General features: G+C 57.8%; 1 protein-coding gene across 1 annotated transcript; it reads left to right on the top strand.

Annotated features, from left to right (window-relative positions):
* Positions 1–2,182: 2,182 nt before the first annotated feature.
* Positions 2,183–11,925, top strand: FBXW5 (F-box and WD repeat domain containing 5; the record flags this gene model as incomplete). Its single annotated transcript, XM_017733411.1, has 7 exons — positions 2,183–2,374; positions 2,995–3,169; positions 4,483–4,631; positions 5,950–6,430; positions 8,973–9,120; positions 9,443–9,655; positions 10,112–11,925. Coding segments are annotated over 7 exons (1,605 nt in total), but the record flags the coding sequence as incomplete, so codon positions are not given.
* Between the last annotated feature and the right edge of the window lie 1,129 nt (positions 11,926–13,054).

Below are 13,054 nucleotides of genomic sequence, written 5' to 3'. Positions count from 1 at the left end.
GTGGAACCCCTGAACCGCGAGGCCTCAGCTGTGTCACGGTGTCATGGGCTGAGATGTGCACGGGAAGGGCTCTGGGACTGCCCAGGCCCTTGAGAAACGGGGCTCAAAGGGCTGAAAGTGGTTTGCCTTTCCCTTCTTTTCACAGAAAGGAGGTTCCTGAGCTCCCTAGGCAGGTGCTCTCTGTAGCTGCTGTCCAGGGAGATCTGGGAGTCGCAGTGAGTCACCACACACGGCTGCATCCCAGCCTGCTCGGGATCTGTGCAGTCACTGCTGGCTTGGCCTGCCCGGGACTTGGCAGCCCCTGTGCTGCAGCTCTGCTCCTTCTCCAGCTGGAGCAGGCACTGCTGCAAGTGCCATGGGCTGCTCCCAGGGTCCCAGGGGCCGGGCTGTGCAGAAACCTGTGCCTGTCTGGGGCATGTGTGGCCCTGTGACAGCACTGGGGGCATGTGCTGAGTCAGCAGCTGCCCCACAGCACCAGGGCAGGTTGGATTTGATGTGGGCTCACATCAGGAGCTGACTGAGCCTGGCAGGGCTGTCCCTAGCCAAGCTGTCAGAGGGCTTGGGGGTGGCAGTCGTGTGGTCACAGCTCTGCTCCCTGATGAGCATCCAGTGCTGGAAGCAGTTTGGTGCAGTCTGGAGAGATGACCCAGCTCTGTCACGCCAGCTGGGACAGGCCCATGGGACGTGGCAGCAGGAGCCCTTGCTGCCAAGGGGGGTTTCTCTCCGAGCAGCCCATTCCCAGGGTGTTGCAGGGCATGGGAGGGCTGTGCTGGGGGCTCCCAGCTGTGACTGAGGGAACTGGATCTTGTATTGTGAATTGCAGTGGCTGTAGAAGGGCAGGAGGAAATGCCAAGGAAGAAATGCTAAGGATCAGGCAGTGGAAGCTGATCTCCTTGCAGCAGGAGCACCAGTGCAGAGGGGCTCTGGGAGGAGATGGGATATGGATGGGTTCCTCCAGGCTGGGTGACTTTGCTCTTGCAGAGCCTGGGAGCTCCATGGGGCTGCGGACGTTCTCTTCAGGGTTTATCTAAAAGGCTCATTCCCTCCCAGCCTTCTGGAGCTGCTTAGTCAGCTGCCAGCCCTGTTCCTGAGCACTAATTAGGATCAAGCAGTCGGTGTAGCTCAGTAACATATTCAGGCACCTCCCTGGCTGCTGGAGCTGTGGGCACCCAGGAGAAGGCAGCAGGAGAGGGACAGCTGGCAGGCGTGGGAAGGGGCTGGAGAGTGAGTTTGGGGAATACCCCTGCCAGCCTGCCTGCCCTGGGCAGCCCCATGGTTGGAGGAATGGTATCCAGCTGGTCTGTGAGAGGAGGTGTTGGGTTTGCTTGGCCAAATGGGGCCTACCCAGGCTGTTTCCCAGCCGGATGGGCTGGGAGCAGGAGGTTCAGAGGGGGCTGAAGCACCCAGCCTTGAGCAGCAGTGGGATGTGCTGGCAGCAAGCTGGCCTCTGCCTGGAGTAGGTGCCTCCTGGGCTGCAGTGTGTTCCAAAAAATCCTTCAGTCCTGTTCAGTGTCACCAGGAAAGTTGGCCCTTATCCATATACATGTCTAATCCTCTTTGCTTCTTTGGGATTTGCTGCTACAACAAGTCTGTAGGCTGCCTGGCTGGGCCCTTCATTAAAAATCTTCTTTATTTGTCTTTTATTCCATCTCTGGTGAGTGTGCCCCAGGCTGTGCTCAGCACACTGTGTCCAGCTTCTGTTCTTCTCTCTCATTTTTTCAAGTCCCTTACCTCACGGAGATGGGTTTTTCCTGGTCCCAGACCCTTTCTGGAACCATCTTAATTCTATGTTAGACAAGACAGAGATAATCAGTGCAGCGCTGGGTATGGTGAGGAGAAGCTTCCCTCTTGTCACACCTGGTTGGTTTGGTTGTGCTGGAGCACGTGTTCCTTCTCAGGACTGTTTTGTCCTGAGCCAGGTTTTGGTCTGACAGCCAGCACCTCTGCCCGGGCTGTTCCAGCAGGGGCTGTGCTGGTTTGGGAAGCAGAGGTGTGGTGTGGAAGAAAGGGGTTTTTGTGTGTGGGAGTAGGGAAGCTACTGAGGAAAGTGCTGAGGGCTGGTAGCTGAGCTGCAGCGCTGGGCTGGTGCCCCAGCAGAGCTCCTGGCCTTGCTTGCAGGAGCCAGGGCTGGTTTATTGAAGCCTGATGCCGTGTTTAGCCCAGCTCTGCTCCCCTCCACTGACACTCCTGTCCCCTGTCCCTGCTCTGTGCTGCAGGTGCTGTCTCCTGGTATGATGAGTTCCAGAGGCTCTACGACACCATCCCTTGCGTGGAGGTGCAGGCCCTGAAGGAGCACAATGACCAAGTTTTGCACCTCAGCTTCTCCCACTCTGGCTGCCTGTTTGCATCATGCTCCAAAGACTGCACGGTCAAGGTAAAGTGGTAGGTGCCCTGCCCAGCCCTTGCAGCCTTGGTCCAGTGGGGTTTAGCCCTGAGAGCAGCCTTTGGAAGTTTGTGGAGAGGTTTGACCGGATGTCCCTGGACTGGGGCTGGTTCCTGCAGGTGCTGAGCTGTTTTCTAAGCCATAGAACTAATGACTCTTGCGAATGTAGCCTTGAGGGCTGTGGATTCCAGCTCCAGCCTGTGTGTGTGTGGAGGTGGCCGAGGTGCTTTGCTTTCCAGGTACGGATCGGTGCCCTGTTGTGCCCTGGGTCTGACGAAGAGTGGGGAGATCACGATCCACTGCAGTGGATCATGTCTTGCATGAGTGGTTGTCCTGGGAGGAATCTCTCTGAACATGCTGGAAACCCAGCTGTGACAGCACCATTCACTGCCTGAACACCCTCTCCTCTGGCCCACGGAGCAGCAGTTCTCCATTTAGCCCCTCTCCGTTTTTTGTCAGGGAAATGGACATGGCTATGGCGAGTGGGAGGCAGTTAAGTGGGGTTTGTGATACTGTTTGTTTTTCATGTCCTGGTGAGTACTGGCAGAACAGATAAAGCAGAAGCACTCTCAGGCTTCTCAGCAGCTTCCTGACTGTCCATTTCTCTGCAGATCTGGAGCAATGAGCTGGACATCTCCCTGCAGCACAGCTCCAACATGAGGCCGTACAACTGGAGCTACACCCAGTTCTCCCAGTTCAACTCCGATGACTCCCTCCTGTTGGTATCCGGTGTCTTTGTGGGGCCTCACAACTCCTCCTCAGGGGAGATTGCTGTGATCAGCATGGGTAAGTGGGGCTTCCCTGGGGCATATGAATGCTGGGTGAGGGGGTTCCCTTCTTCTTTGGGCATGCAGTAGCTTTACCTCCGCTTGTCCTGACACGTGAGCTAAGGGGCTCCAATCACAGTTCTAGAGGGGAAACCTCACAGACAGCCTTAACTCTGCTGGGGTCACCACAGCAGCGCTCCAAGGCAGTGTGACGTGTATTTAGCCTCACTCACTTCTCTTCTAAGTGCCAGTCTGGGCAAGGGTTATCCATGTCACTCATCTTGAAGCCCCTGCCTCTGGCTTATTTAATGCTGGGCATAGAACCACAGAAACCCAGAATGGTTTGGGTTGGAAGAGACCTTAAGGCTCATCTTATTCCAACCCCTGCCATGGGCAGGGACACCTTCCACTAGACCAGGTTACTCCAAGCATCAACCAACCCAGACAGGGCCACCTCCAGGGACCCTTCCAGGGACCCGGGGCCAGCCACAGCTTCTCTGGGCACCCTCTGCCAGGGCCTCCCCACGCTCACAGGGAATGATTCCTTCCCAATATCCCATCTAACCATGCCCTCTGGCAGTGGGAAGCCATTCTTCTTTGTTTTGTCACTCCAGGCTCTTGTCCCAAGTCCCTCTCCAGCTCTTTTGGAGCCCCTTTAGGCCCTGGAAGGGGCTCTAAGGTCTCTCTCTCCAGAGCCTTCTCTTCTCCAGGCTGGACACCCCCAGCTCTCTCAGCCCATCTCCAGAGCAGAGTGGCTGGATCCAGCCCTCAGATCACCTTTATGGCCCTAGTCTCACCCTTAGGTCTCACGGGGCTTTCTGAGGTGTTGTCACCTGAGCCTCGTTCCCTTCTGCTGCAGCTCTGTGTATGTGGCTTATCCCCCCTGTGTTCTCTCACCGTCTTTGTGCGCAGTCCCTCAGTGCCAGGAGTCAGGAGTGCAGCAGGGATCAGGACTGCACAGCTGCCTTGGTTGGAGAGGCCCCAAGCCCCAGGGGTGGGAGTGAAATTCTGTATGTGTTTAACTTGTTCTTGTCCGCAGGGCCTACTCCGGGCCCTGCTCAGGGAAAGGGTGGGAAGCTGGATTGCTCTGTGCTCTGGCTCTGTGCACTGCCCTGTTATTTTGGTTTCCCTTGTGCAAGGTATCATCACACATCTCAGGAGAAAAGAGAAATAATCTGTCTCTGCAGCAGTGGCTGGGGATAGATGGAGGTTGGCACTGCTGCTTCAGTGCCTCTCCTACTACAGAGACCCGGATCCACTTCCCCTGTCCCACATGGTTTCTCCAGGGCTCTTGCTGGAAGCCACTGCCTCACACTCATGTTTCCCTTCCAGAGAACTTCACGCTGCTTTCCAGGGTGAGGAATAAGCCGTATGATGTGTTTGGCTGCTGGCTGAATGAAACCAACTTGATATCAGGCAATCTGCATCGGATTGGGCGCATAACCTCCTGCTCGGTGCTGTGGCTGAACAATGCTTTCCAGGTGAGCTGCCTTCCTTCCATCTTCACAGGCAGTGCAGCTTCCTGCTGGCTCCTGGGGGAGGGAGAGCTGCAGGGAAGGATGGCTCAATGCTCCTGTCCTCCCTGTTTGTCTCCTCTGACTTGCCCTCAGGATCCTGAGCTCGAGGCAACCCTTGCATGAGGCTTCTCCACACTCGGTGTTGTGGTACTCACTACAGTATTCTAACTCTGCCCTCAGATCTCATTAACTCTTGCCCCATTAATTAGGCTGAGGAGTTGGCTGCAGTGCTCTGCAGCATGCGTTGCCCAGCAGCAGGGCTGCTGAGGTCCTTGGTAGTCTGAAGCTGGGCCTGGGACTGCTGTGGCCTGGCATGTGTCCCAGCAATGGCTTGTCTCCCACTTGGTAGCTCAGGGTGTTCCTGGGAGCTGGAGGCTGAGCTCAGCCCCGCCTGGCCTTGCTGGGGTTTCTTGGGCCGGGTGCTGTCTCTGGTTCTGTGGTGAGACTTGGAGAGCTGAGTGTGCTGGCCTCAGACTGCTCGTTCACTCCCTGGCTCTTGGGCTGCTCAGTCATGTTCCCTGTGTTTTGCCTCTGTTTCAGTGTCACATCTGCACATCCCCATGTTTTGTGATTTTAACATGATGCTGACCCCAGGTAAAATCCTCTGGTGCCAGAGACCTTCCCAGAGCCATATCTCCATGCTACACTGAGGCATTACCCCAGTGCTACCACTTCCATCCCTGAGAGGCCAGGAAGGACCTTGCCCATGACGGGGGTGTGGGAGTACGGCTGCAGGCTGGGAACAGTGAGGCAGAGAGGGACCTGCTCTGTGTGTCTGGAGCAGATACCAAGCTGCCCCTGCTGAGGGTACAAGCACACTCCAGGAGCACGGGGATTCTCTGCCACTGCTGCTGTGGGCCAGAGGGATTCCACTTCATGCTTATCCCAGAGGCCTGTTCCTGAAATCCTTGTCAATCATAGAATGTAGAGTATCCTGAGCTGGAAGGGACTCAAAAGGATCAAGTCCAGCTCCTGGCCCTGCACTGTAAAGCACCAGGCAGCACCAGCTGATGACCTCAGGGTACGGTGGCATCAGTGCTGCCCAGTCACTGTGCTCCACTGCTGCCTGCCTGCAGGAACGTTTTCTCTGGCTGTGTCTCCATCCAGGATAGGAAGGAGCTCAGCAGAGCTGGCAAGCCTGGGGCTAGCTCTTGTGTCAGTGCCCCACTCAGAGTGTGAAGGGGTCAGTGGGGGCCAGTGTCCCTGCGGTGCCTCAGGTCTTGGTTTGAACTGTGGGAGTGACGTGGGGTGGTTCCTGCTCACTTCTCCCCTCTGCTCACAGGGCATTGAGTCTGAGAATGTGAATGTGGTGAAGAGACTGTTCAAAATCCAGAACCTGAATGCCAGCACCATCCGGACCGTGATGGTGGCCGACTGCAGCCGGTACGATTCCCCGGACCTGCTCCTGGACTACGAGGAGCAGCTGGCTGCTTCCTCCACCTGCCCAGTCTTTGATCTCGGCAGTGACAGCGAGGAAGAAGAGGCCAAGCCCAAGCCGCCTCCGGAGGCAGCCGTGCAGGAATTGCCGGATGCCGGGGGTGTTCCGGAGGAGCACGGGCTGCAGCAGCTCTTTGATGATATCATGGAGGGCCGCGTGAGGCCTGCCATGACCGAGACACAGCTGGAGACAAAGGTGGCCGAGCTGTTTGTGCGCAGCAGAACTAAACCGCCCGAGCCAAACCTGCTCCCCACAGACAGCAACAGCAAGACAAAGTACTTGATCTTCACCACAGGATGCCTCACCTACTCCCCGCACCAGATAGGTAAGGCTGGGTCTGAGCCTGGGGCAGCTGGGGCTCCTTGGGGGCCTGGGCTGCAGCTGTGCTGGGGATTTGGGTCAGGAAAAGAGCTGGTCTCTGCTGCCTGTTTGTGAGGCGTGAGCTGCAGTTTGCTCTGGGTTCTGAGAGGCCCCGGCGCTGAGGGGAGTTCCACCTCCTCCACTTGCCTGAGGGTTGTTTTGTTGCTGCCAGCATGACACATGGCCAAAGTCATGGCAAGGGCTGAGCAGAAGAGCAAGAAGGAGCTTCTGGTTAAGAGCACCAGCCATGAGCAGCAGTGGGTGCAGGGGCAGGGCAGCACTTGCCCTGAAGGATTGTGTGGAGGGACCTCGGTCCTGTTCTCTTTTGTGGGTAGGCAGGGCATCAGGGCAAGCCTGAGCAGCATGGGGTTGATGTGTGAGTCACTTGTGCAGTGCCCCTGTCCCTTGCCTGCCTCCCCTCTGCCGTGGGTGGGACTGCCCTTAGGTAAGCTTCCAGCCTTAGTGAGACACCTGGGACTGAGGAGGTCTCCCAGAGGATTATTCACTGCCCCAGCCAGTGTTTCTGTGGTGAGTGATGCTGGGCAGGTTGCAGCCTCCTCCATGGTACCAGTGGGGTACAACAGACTGTGGGTGCAGCGTGTGCTAGGCAGTGGCATTGCTGGTGACCTTGTCCTGGGTTAGGATGTCACTTGCTCTCACCTGGGGCACTCCTGTTAAGGCATCAGGACTAGCAGAGGCTGAATTTACTGGGAATCCTGCGGGGAGCTCCTGAGCAGGGAGCAGGAGCAGGTAGACTGGCTGTTTCCCCGAGAGACCCTAAAGCTGGCAGAGAGGTGGAAAGGACCAGGAGCATGGGAAGGAGGGAGCTGCTCCCAGACAAGACTACTGTGAAGCCAGACAGTTTCAGTTCCTTTCACTGCTTGCACAGTTACAGCCTTGCTTCCTTGCTCTGCTGACCTTCCTATGACATGGTCCCACACCAGTGCAGCCCCATAAGGTGGGGGAAGGCAGTTTCCAGAGCTGTAAGCAACTTAGGCTTTGCCTACCTCAGTTAGGAACATGACCTGGACTGAGTGAGCTCTGCTCCATGCTCCTGCCCGTGGGCTGGGTTTGCAGACAGCCGTGGTGGGTCTTGGCCTGCCCTGGGCTGAGCTGAGGCGGCACCTGGATCCCCTGGGCTGAGCCAAGGCCGCCTCGCAGACTGGGACCTGCCACACACCAGAGCAGAGCCTTTGAGCTCCCGAATTCCTCTGCAGCTTCCCAGGGCTGAGGGATTTGTGTGATGCCTTTGAACTCTGTGACTCCCTGGCTGGTGGCCAGCACTTGCAGCACAGGCTGCTGCTTGAAGGGCTGGACAGTTCCTGTCCCACCATGAGTCACTGCAGTGTCCTTTGTCCCTTGGTTTCTGTGCAGAACTGGCTTTGTGCACCTGCTCTGTGCCCCCAGGACCTGAAGGAGCTCACTCTCTGCTCACCTCCCACTCTGTGCAGTGCTGCTCCAGCCTGAAATCCTTGAGTTCCCATTCCTCGTGCTGCTGCCAGGTTGAGCAGCCTGTCCTGCTGACTCATGTATGTCTCAGTTTGGAATGGGGAGCATGGTGCTGTGGAAGTGAGGATGAAGATGCTGCTGAGCTGCACCAGTGAGGTGGAAGAACACTGGTCATGTCCCAAAGGTCCCAGGCTCAGGAGCAGAGATATTGGGAATGGCCTTGAACTTGGGGTGTAGTGGGGTGTCACCCATGTCTTGTTGGGCTGCAGGAGAGGGCTAAAATCAAGGGTGGTGTTAGCAATTCCTGCAGAGGGGCAATGGGGTGGGATGGGCTGGGCCACCTTCCAGCTCGCCCTGGACCTGCTGCGGATGAAGCCTGTGTGTGCCCAGGAGCTGCTGAGGCTCACAGGGGTCCTCCAGGAAGCCATTGGGGATGGACCATTTGTGGAGCTGTTTGTGTTTTGGACCTCTGCAGAGCTGGAAGGGGACAGTGGCTCACTGCTTGACCCATCACTTGTCTCCTTTAGTCAGGAAGCTCAGAAGCTACAAAGCCCTTGAGCACAATTTGGGTTTAAATGTCTGTTCTTTGAGCCTTCTGGGACAGATCCCCGCCTGCCCTTGACAGTGTCAGGGGAAAACCCTGCCACAGCCAGTGCATCTGCTGGGCTGCTCCAGGCTGGCTACTGCAGAGAATGGGCCCAGCCCAGGGATTCATTTAGGAGAAAAACCCTTCTACAGCTAGCATGTCTCCTGAGCCAATGCAGCTTCCATGTGCTCCAGAGATGGGCTAGGGCGAGGTTCGGCTGGACCCACACGCACCCCCTGTCTGGGGTTGGATGTGCCAGGGGGTTGCTCATGGGCAAGGTCGTGGCCCAAAGCCCACCTGGAGAGCTGAAGGAGCCCAGCCAGGTCAGCAGCCCTGTCCTAGACCTTGCCCAGCAAGCTGGTTCTCCTTTCTTAGCCGCACCAAGGGAAGCCCCTCCCTGAAGCCTGGGAGCTCCCCAAGTGCTGCTGGCAGCAGCCTGTGGAACTGCCTCCCTCTGCTTTGTGTCCCACAGGGATTAAAAGGATCCTGCCCCATCAGATGACGACCGCAGGGCCGGTGCTGGGGGAGGAACGGCGCTCAGATGAGTTCTTTGACTCCCTGGATCATGTCATTGACATCCACGGGCACATCATCGGCATGGGCCTCTCCCCTGACCACCGGTGAGCGCAGAGGGCTTCAGTAACTGGGCAAGAGCTGCTCACAGGTTCTGTGGGGTAACCAGGACATGAAGTGACTGTGGTGGATGGATTGGGTGCCTGCTGATCCAGGTGCTGATAGCGTGTTGCTGCTGAGCATCGCCCCTGGCTGCGGCAGGAATGTGTTCCTGAGCCAGCTCAGGACAGGGTGTCTCCTTCTGAGCGTGGAGGAGCTGCCCACACCAATGGGTCCTGTTCCTGAGGCAGATCATCCATAGAATCTTAGGATGGTTTGGGTTGGAAGGTACCTTAAAAACCATCCAATGCCCTCCCTGCCATCCCCAAGGTACCTGTACGTGAACAGCCGGGCCTGGCCCCAGGACTGCGTCATCTCAGACCCGATGCAGCCGCCTCCTATCGCTGAGGAGATCGACCTGCATGTGTTCGACCTGAAGACCATGAAGGAGGTGAAGCGAGCGCTGCGCGCGCACCGGGCCTACACACCCAACGAGGAGTGCTTCTTCATCTTCCTGGACGTCAGCAGGGACTTTGTAGCGAGGTGAGGGGGTGGGCAGGATCCTGACCCTGCATCTGGGAGGGCCTGGGGCTGTTGCTGTGGGATGGCCAGGTGAGCAGAACACTCCTGTGTGTTGGGAGCAGAGCAGGGAATGGGGTTGGAAAGAACAGAGGGACTGATTTGGAAGATGCTGATAAAGGGTGGCTGCCCTGGTCCTGCGGTAAATCCCTGAGGAAAAGGTAACTTTGGGGCTGTGGTGTGTTTGGTGGCAGGTGGTAAATGCCCTTCCTGGAGCTGCCAGGTGCTGTGGGGTGAGCTGAGAGGCCCTGGATCCCAGAGGGAGCCGCCTGCACAGGATGAAGCTCATGGAGACAGGGGCTAGGGTATCCTCTGCCCGCATCCCTGCAGAAGGACGGGGGTGGGAAGAGCAGGGTGTTGGGGCTGCTGGGCTGACGCTGAGACCAGTGGGACACCCTGACCGCTGTCTCTCCACCCCAGCGGGGCAGAGGATCGACACGGCTACATCTGGGACCGGCACTACAACATCTGCCTGGCCAAGCTGCAGCACGACAACGTGGTGAACTCAGTGGCGTTCAGCCCGGTGGAGCAGGAGCTGCTGCGCCCAGCCAGTGACGATACCACCATCAAGGTGTGGCGGTCTCCACGGGCCGTGCGTGTCCGGCAGGCCAGGAGGCCCCGGCCCAGGAAACTGCTCTTCTCCTGGCTCATGAACCAGAAAAGCTGAACCCAGGTACATCTGCTCCTGCAGCTTCCTCACTGCAGCACCTCCTTCTGTGCTCACAGAGCCCTGAGCCCTGCACAGAGATGAGCTCTAGGCACACAAATCCTATGGCTGATCCAGGAGGGGTCCTGGCAGCGGGAATCGCCTCCTCCTTGAAGCATCTGCTTCGGCCAGGACATAAGAGCTGGGGCCCTGTTGTGGGCTTTTCAGGCAGCAGCCGAGCTGGTCACTGCAGGGTGGGCTCCCACAGCTTCTCACCAGCGTTGCTACTTGGGCACAGCTCTGTGGGTGAGCTCTGGGCTCAGGGGACACTGAGGCACGTCCAGTGTGGGTCTGTGTGAGCCAGGGATGTGGCCGGCCCCACTGGGAGCTGCCAGCTGCAGAGCGCTTGGCAGGAGCCGCGGTGCAGCTGCGCTGCCTGACTGCAGGACTCTCTTAATATTGGCGTTTTATTAATGTGTGTTTGTCCCAAAGCTCCGCGGGCAACTCCTCTGGCTGCGGGGGAACGTGAAGTGCCTCCTCCCCATGGCACCTCTGCCCGGGAGGGCAGCAGGGACTGGGGGCAGTAAGGGGACAGCAGGGCCAGGGCTGGGAACCTGACTGGCCCCAGGGTCTGTGTATTGGTATCGCCAGTTTTCAAACTTGGGAGGGGGGAGGGCTGGTGGTAACATGGTGCTGGACTTGCCTCTGTCTTCCTCTGAGTAGCACTTCAATAAGCTATGGATGAGGAACGTATTTATTGTGGGGGATCTGCTGTCCCATTCTGGGGTACCCAGGAGGACAGCTTACCTCCTGCCCATGCTACCCAATCATGGCACTTTAGGTTCTCTTGGTATGTTCTCTGTGAAGAGGTGTAGGCACCCACGGGTGCTGCAGGTATTCATTCACCTGCAGGTGATGGGGACGGAGCCCTCCCGCCTGCAGTGACAGCTGAATAAGCTCTGTGTTCCTGGGGCTGACCTGCCATGGAAGGGGTCAGCTCCTCCAGGCCCCTGTGGGCAGTGGAGACAGTCACTTGGAGTTATTACAGACTCAGTAGTGTTCACTGTCTGTCCCTTGAGCTTCTCTCCCTGTAGCAGGTACCCAAATGTCAGAGTCTAAAATTAAGCTCCTAATCTTGACCTGGCCTAGATGGGGCCCCAGGAGCTGCCGTCGCTCCTGGAAGCAGGGCTCGGAAGGAGCCACAGGGGGAGGCATTTTGGGGCCCCCCTGGAAGCCCCAGGGCAGGGGTCTGTGCCATTCCCAGTCTGGGGTTGCTGATAGACCTGACTGATGGCTTTAGCAGCCCTTGCAGCAGGAGGGTCGGCACCTGTGTCCTGCTGTGCCCCAGCTTCATCCAAAACCCCCATACTCAGGTTTTCTGTCATGAAATGGGGGGTTCCTTCGTGTGTGCGTGTGCACACAAGCTCCACATCCCGCTCTGTCTCGTCACACAGCGAAGGAACAGCCTCTCCCTCCTCCCCCAACTGTGAACTCTCCAGCCGTGGCTCGGTGCAGCAGCGAGCGAGGCACTGAGGTGTTGTTTGTACTGCTCTTCACTCTGGCATTGAATAAATACTCTGCTAAAGCATCTCTGCAATGTGAGCTTGTTTTTTCGAGCGCTGCTCTGCTGAGGCAGAGCTGAGGCCAGGACTGTCACAGGGCTGGGCTGGGGTACTGCAGGAGCTGCTGCCCAGCCCGTGGTCACCTGCCCTGGGCTGGGGAGTCTGGGTGGAGAGCTGTGAGCAACAGGAGAGAGGCAGGGGATGGCTGAAGGGCAGCGAGGGTCCATAGCAGCCAGGGATGAACACTGGAGGCTCCAGCACAGGCCAGGGGCTGGATCCCTCCTGGATTTATGTTTCTCCAAGCACTAACAGGTACGGAGCAGGTAAGCAGAGAGCCCCCTAGTGCTGTTTGGCCTTCCTGTGCCACAGCAGCCTCCTGAGCAGCACTGCCACTGTCCCCTCACTGCCCTTTGCATCTTCCTGGTGCAGCAGCTGCTGTGGTGTGAAGGGGGTCTGAGGGCTTTCCAGAGGGGACAGGCCTGCATGGGCATCCCTTGTGTTTGTCTCTTCTACACACAGTGAGCAGAGGCCACTGGGCTGCTGCCCCGCATGGGTTTAGTCCCTGGGCTGGTGCTGCAGCTCAGGAGGGGCAGGAACAGGCAGCCTGCAGGCACCAGGCTCCCCACAGCAGCAAGGGAAAAGCAGCCTGTTCTGGAGGAGCTCAAGAGCTGTTACATCCCAGGAACAGGAGTGTTGGATTGGCCTCAGCAGCAGAACCACTGGAACCACTGGCCCAGTGCTGCTGCACCGGCTCCCAGTGGCCTTTTGGCCCAGCAGAGCTCCAGCAGCCAGACTCCAGCTCCTTCCCTTCCCATTACAGCCCTCCCCGGCCCCTGGTTCCTCCTTGTTTGGGAATGCTCCTGCAAGGAGACAGGAGCTGGGGAGAGCTCCCAGCACAGAAATAAGCCCCCAGCACAGAAACCCCCCACCCCGAGGCAATCCTCCTCCCTGCTGTGCACACAACGATGCTGTTTAAACAGCTTTTATTAGTGGTTCTGACCATACTACACCCTCAAGGAAAACAAAACTTAGTTCACAGTGCCAGGCTAGGATGGTGTGGTCAAAAGGGAAAAAACCCACAACAATCCAGTGGTGGCTTGTGGCCACTGTTTGTCCGTGTGGCCACCAGGCTGCCAGAGCTGTGCCCAGGAAGGG

Source organism: Corvus brachyrhynchos, unplaced genomic scaffold, assembly GCF_000691975.1.
Source record: "Corvus brachyrhynchos isolate BGI_N302 unplaced genomic scaffold, ASM69197v1 scaffold1005, whole genome shotgun sequence".
Lineage (NCBI taxonomy): Eukaryota > Metazoa > Chordata > Aves > Passeriformes > Corvidae > Corvus > Corvus brachyrhynchos.
This window is presented reverse-complemented; position numbering and strand designations above follow the sequence as displayed.